The sequence below is a fragment of the Delphinapterus leucas genome, chromosome 10 (assembly GCF_059928025.1).
Source record: "Delphinapterus leucas isolate spDelLeu-1000000601 "Yukka" chromosome 10, BTC_Dleu_Yukka2, whole genome shotgun sequence".
Lineage (NCBI taxonomy): Eukaryota > Metazoa > Chordata > Mammalia > Artiodactyla > Monodontidae > Delphinapterus > Delphinapterus leucas.
This window is the reverse complement of record NC_143138.1, coordinates 62,723,000-62,728,999: the sequence shown is the minus strand read 5'-3', so window position 1 is coordinate 62,728,999 and position 6,000 is coordinate 62,723,000. Positions and strand designations below refer to the sequence as shown.

The 6,000-nt window shown below is 48.9% G+C and overlaps 1 protein-coding gene across 5 annotated transcripts in view; it reads right to left on the bottom strand.

Moving 5' to 3' along the window:
* Positions 1 to 1,442: 1,442 nt before the first annotated feature.
* Positions 1,443 to 6,000, bottom strand: part of EXOSC7 (exosome component 7) — a 29,688-nt gene continuing 25,130 nt past the window's right edge. For 3 of the 5 annotated variants that reach the window (XM_022573414.2, XM_089919177.1, XM_089919175.1), the window contains exons 7-8: positions 5,057 to 5,212; positions 1,832 to 2,081 (exon numbers count right to left, since the gene is read on the bottom strand). In XM_022573414.2, the coding sequence (XP_022429122.1) occupies positions 1,977 to 2,081; positions 5,057 to 5,212 (261 nt within the window). In that variant the 3' untranslated portion in view covers positions 1,832 to 1,976. Of the gene's footprint in view, positions 1,583 to 1,831; positions 2,082 to 5,056; positions 5,213 to 6,000 lie in introns of those variants that run through there. The other 2 variants (XM_089919176.1, XM_089919178.1) reach the window with 2 other exon arrangements.

The window sequence follows — 6,000 nt, the reverse complement described above, 5'->3', positions numbered from 1 at the left end:
TTCTGGTTCTGCTGGATGAAGCAGTGGATTTCCCCAGGACAATATTTTTCCAAGTCTTTGCCAGTCTCTGCCTTCAGTTTTCACTTATTCTGAGAGCTGCAACCATCAGACAATTCTAATAAAGCCTCTCCTGGAGAGACCTTGCTCATTTGGTATTTTGTTTCATTTGTGATGTACCCTTCTTCCAGGTGGGGTGGCCTTCAAGGGAAGGTATGGATGGGGTGGTAGACACAGACACTAACATCTACTTCTTCCCTTCATTTGCACCATAACTGCTTAGCCAGCAGGGCCAGTTGGGTAGCTGTTGTACAACTGGCCTGGGAAGGCCTCACCTGTCTGTCTCAACTATCTGATGTCTTTAATCATCAAAACTGAAGGTTTCTAAACTTTATTCACATTCTGGTTGCATCTGTGCAGTCCCACTGTTAACATTCCAGCACGGTCAGTCAACCAGGGGCAGGGGAAGAGAAACAGGCTGACTGCTGCCTCCCTGGGAGCACTGTCATGGCGCCTGTAAGGACAATCACTGGGAAAAAAATAAAGAAAAAAGAGAACCCAGGCTATTTTCTCAACAGGGCAGCAGCTCCAGGTCCAAGTCTAGGCAGCTGCTTCTCTCCACAGGACATACCTGGCCATGCCGGGAGGAGGTGCCCACGCCAGGACCTCTGGAGTCAGTCCTTAAGGGCTTCAGCTTGCATTATGTTCTTTCCATTAGGCAATAACTTCCTAACTCCTTACCCTATTTGTCTAACTGAAATGCAGAGAGTAAATGCCACGGCTGAAATGCGCTCTTTCACGAATCAGCTCCTTCCCCAGGGCTCTCTTTAAGGATTGATTGGGGAGTTTCAGTTCCCCTGGAGAAAAAATAGAGACTGCTCAACCCATGAATAGACTTAATTCCAACACACTGCACTGTGAGTAGAACACAGGCTTATAGAAAGAGCCTTCTGGTGCCATTGAGAATGGCCTCTCCTTCTGTCCCCAGAGTAGGAAGCTGAGCTGAGGAATCAAATGACAACATCTCTGAAGCAGCCCTCTTAATGCAGATAAAACATGGAAATCTTACAAAACACCAGCGAGTGGCTATAAAACACAAAGCAAGTTCTAAACAAGAGCGATAAGAAAGGTTGGCTAAGGACCAAAGTACATGTTAAGCCCCAGACTCTAGGGGAGCTAGGTTGGGAATCTCTTGGAGGGCAAGAAGCAAGAACTGGGCTTCCCCCAAAACTCGGGAAGGCTCACCAGCCAGGCAGAAGCCCTGGGTCTGTACCTGGAGCAGAGCGCCTCCTCCATCTCCCCCACCAAGAAGCCCCCAAATACACGAGGCAAATTTACATTTTTCTTTTTTTTGCAGTACGTGGGCCTCTCATTGTTGTGGCCTCTCCCGCTGCGGAGCACAGGCTCCGGACGCGCAGGCTCAGCGGCCACGGCTCATGGGCCCAGCCGCTCCGCGGCATGTGGGATCTTCCCGGACTGGGGCACGAACCTGTGTCCCCTGCATCGGCAGGCAGACTCTCAACCACTGCGCCACGAGGGAAGCCCGAATTTACATTTTTTGTGTGTGATTCTTATTTTGTAGGCTCTACAGGGGAGAAAGATTGACAATATACATATCATAAACATTTCCTTTGAACCATTTTTCTGCTAGGTCTTGATGTTGTTATTCTGATCTCCTGTGGCAGGTGGTAAGTCTCCCTGGGGAGGCCTGTGACCAGAGCCCTCGCATTGGAGCAGACTTCTGGACTTAGCTGTCATTCACTAGATAAGGGTCAGACTCTCTGAGGGGTCACCGAATGGCATCTTGGCTTACAGCTGAGGAACTCTAGCCATATCAAGCCAGACCATAAATCAGACTTTAATTTTACATGTACAAATGTTGCCTTAAATTCATAATAGATAAGAAAAATGTACACAGACTTCAGCTTAAAAGGAAAAGTAGAAAACAAACACGTGGCAGTTGGGGGTTGATGTGCAAATCATCCCAGGAATCCAACTTTCTGTCTCTTGGGCCCCAGGCTTTCCTCCTTGTGTAGAACGCTCTGCAGGGAGGTGTGCAGCACCTTGCCCACGCGCTTGCTGGTCTGCAGGACACAGAAGGGATGGAAGAGGGCACAGGCCCGCTTGTGAGGCACACACACTCTGACCAAGAGAAGCTCCCCGCCAGCTAGCCATTGTAAAGCTGCACGCGTTCCATCTGCCTTACAGGACTTTTATTTAATTAACAAGTCAAACCCCGACTACATAGTAGTTGCATTCTGGAAAAACCTCCATTTTGAAAAAGGAAAAAAAAAAAAGGAAGAAGAAGAAGAAGGCAAACCCCAAAGCAGCAAGCAGCAAGCAACAAAGGCTGCCTCAGTCCTTAGCTGCTGCCACTAGAAGCAGCAAAACTGTCAACCCAATCAGGTCTTGGTTACAGCCACTGTGCTGCAGTGAGAAGGCATGGGGAGGCCAAGTGAATCCAAAAATCTGTCTGGTGAAGGAACAGATGGTGCTGAGGACCCATGTTAACAAGCAGTTTCTAATTCACCTGCCACCAAAGGAGACCTGCTCAGATAGGACCAAAGTCAATACCCGGATAGAGTCTTTGATGTTACTGACATGCAGAGATGCTAAAGGCGTGAAATGTTGGAATCAAGACAGGTCAGGAGGTCAGACAACCCACAGATTTCCTACACAGCAGAAAGAAGGGGGCCCCCGGCAAAAAAACCCAACTATACAACAAAAATCTTTCTTTAGGCAACTGTTTTTCCATCCCTGAATCAGGTTAAGAATACAGTGAACCAACTGCAAGTCTCTTCATCAAGCCTTCCACGTTCCCATAGCAGTTTTAGTTTCACCTGTGCCACTGGTTCCATTCCCAACAATGTCAGGGAGAAAGGCACCCAGGCCTTGACCCCCACCCCAATCCTCCTAGTCATAGGTGGATTCTCCCTAGGGCTGTGTGCCTTCTCCCCTGACCCCTGACTATAACAAGGGATGAGACTCTAAGAATTACGGAAAACTCATATGAAGAGAAGATCTCAGTCTACAGGCTGGGGAGTGATCAGTTCTATGAAATGCAAAGTCAGGGTTAAGGTCCAAAGTGACTTTGGGAAGATTTTTATCATGACGTTAGAAAAAAGAAAAAATGTCCAAGTTGATCGAGTAGAGGAACTGATTATTCACGTGAATGAAGGCAGGGAGAGGAGAAGAGGAGATGAGACAGACAGGACACCAGGACTTGAGAAGTCTGAACCTGGACTTGCAGGAAAGAGACTGCAGAGGTTGGGGGTGGCAGCCGCACAACAACCTGAGTTTCTAAGCTTTACCACGAGCGGCATCTCCAGAATGCTGCCTCCCCGTGTGAGGCAAATGGTGAGACAGGGCCTCAGGGCCATGGTCCCTCTGAGCAGGGTCTGCAGACCTCATTCCCGAGCCCCAGGGGAAGATGAAGCCCAGCTCACTGGACAGCACTCTGGTTCTCCCACCCATCCATGGCTGACCTGGTTTAGGAGGTTAAAATAGCTCTTGGCTGGAGGCACACAGTCCAGGTTTGAATCCTAGCTCCCGCATTTACAAGCTGTGAAGCCTGTAGGCAAGTTCCTTATTCTCTACGTGCCTTAATTCCTCGTCTACAAAAATAAGGGTAACAACAGTTTCCTCACAGGGTTGTTGAGGAGTAAATGACACGATATTATTTAAAGCACCAAAAACAGGGTCTGACACGTAGTAAGCACACAATAAACGTTAACTATTATTTATTGTTTCTGTTGTTGTTTAGATAACTGCAATTCTCATCAAACTCTCCTGGTGGGGGGATGAGGGGGGAATTCCTTCGAAAACAAGATTTGAGAGCCACTCATCTAGAGGCCTCTGGTAGAACTTATTATAAAGCTTTTTAAGAGCTTTTGTTTAAGAAGAACCCTTGTTGCCATGCACAGTTGGAGACACCTGAACTCAGGGTGCTTAATGGGGCACAGAGTAGGAGCTGACACTTGCTGCAAACTGACGACACGTCAGACGCTCTGACACGTGCTTCCCCTCCACTCAGCCTGCCCACCCCTCACAACACCTGTTATCCCCATTTGCAGATGAGGGAACTGTGGCCCAGAACCCGCATTTGCAACCCGGGCAGTCTGTCTTCAGAGCTTATGCTTGGGCCCTCAACACTATACACAAGGCCAATTTTTTGCTTTCAAGTAAGATGACAAAAATAACAACAGACATTAAGTGCTTAGTGAGAAGTCACTATTTCTAGAAATGAAAGAAGAGTATAGATGACCTCTGGGCATGTGTTGTAAGGCAGTGGTTAACTAAAGCAAAATACTGGGGCTGGCTAACTCTGTTCCTGGCAATTCAGTCAGTCAGTCAGTCTGTCAGTCTCAAAGTCCTCAAAGACTTCTGGAAAGTCAAGGTGGACACGAGGGGAGGAAGGTCTGGAAAGACACAGGTCAGCATGACCTGGTCCCTGCCGCAGAGGGGCTTCCAGGCCAATGTGGGGGACAGACCTGTCGACCAATCAGTACAGAGCAGCTGGAAAGCACCCTAGTGGTGCTGCCAGGCCTGAGGAGACCTGAGGGGAGCAACCCGCCAGTCGAGAGGATTTCCCACCTTTCCTATTCATCTCCACTTAAACACTTCCAGACCCACGAAGAATGGGGAGACGGCCATCCTTCAGCCCCCTGGCTCCACCTCCGCTCACTCCCTTCAAGGGATGGGAAGCAGTCAGCCAGGATTTCAATTCCCTCATCAAATCACAGAAACTTGGGATTTTGGAGTTACAAGTGACTCTTCACATTATCAGTCCAATATTCTCATTCAGAAATGTGGAACTGAGGATGAGAGAGGGAAAGGATAAGAGACTCTTATGAGCAGGTCACTACTTCCTGGTCTAGAGCCCTCACCGCCACCACCCTCAGCTAGCTCAGTGACATCTGGCTCATACCAGCTGCTCTCCAAGCCCCAAGCCTGGGGTGAAGGGGGTCAATGGGGAGAATTCCCACAGCGTGACCAAGGGGGCAGGAGGCAGCCAATACTCCCAGCCAGGTCCAAGCACCTGCTTCAGAACCAGTCTCACCTCCATCATCTCGAAGACGCTCTCTGGGTCCAGGCTGCCCTTTCCCACTTTCCTCATGCATGTCACAACTCCCTTGCTGGTCACGGACACCAGCAAGCTGGCCAAGGAGCAGGCCTCCTCCTGAAGAGTAGCATCCACCACGTGCCGATAACCAATCTGCAAAGTCAGGCAGCAGTGCACGTGCGTGGGCAACGCACATCCCAGATCCCCACTTTTAAGAGCCTCGTGGAGGGAATATCTACACCAGCAAAGAACCTGTATCTCCCATTTGGGTCTTATTTTAGTTTCTGCTCATATGGAAAATATTTGAAGTACCGTTCGATCACTCTATCACAGGCTACTGTGTAACCAGTGTAACAGAAGCATGAAATGGAAATATGGGGTAGGGGGAAGGGTGGTTGGAATTATAATTCAGAGACCTTTCAAGTCAGAGGCCAACCAGGGGGTTTCTAACAGGCCCCTGGAAGTTTCACTGATGACAAAGATGAATCAAGAGGGCCCATGCTAAGGGACATGCTCAAGAATGAGTCAAGGGCAGGTGGCTCCAGTCGTCCCAATGCTTCACCAGAGCCTGGGTGAAGCGATTCTGGTGGAATTAAACCTGACCAGTTCAGTCTGATTTTTATATAACGAATCCTGCGTGGAATCAGCGACAATCTCAGCCAAAACAGGCCTCTTTGCACAGCCTTGGGAGGTGCAAGTTACACATCAGCATCAGCCAGGTGTTATGCTCCACAGGCCTCAGTGCTAATGGAAAAACCACACTTGATGTATTAGACACCCAGGCCCTGCTCCAACCCCCTTATTTCATAGATGTGGACATTAGGGCCACAGAGGGGACAGTGTCCACCTTTCAACCACCCTTTTACTACTCAAGCAGCGTAGACACCATAGAGTTGAGAGAATTAAAGGAAATATGCATTCAGGGTGTTTTGGTGAAATGC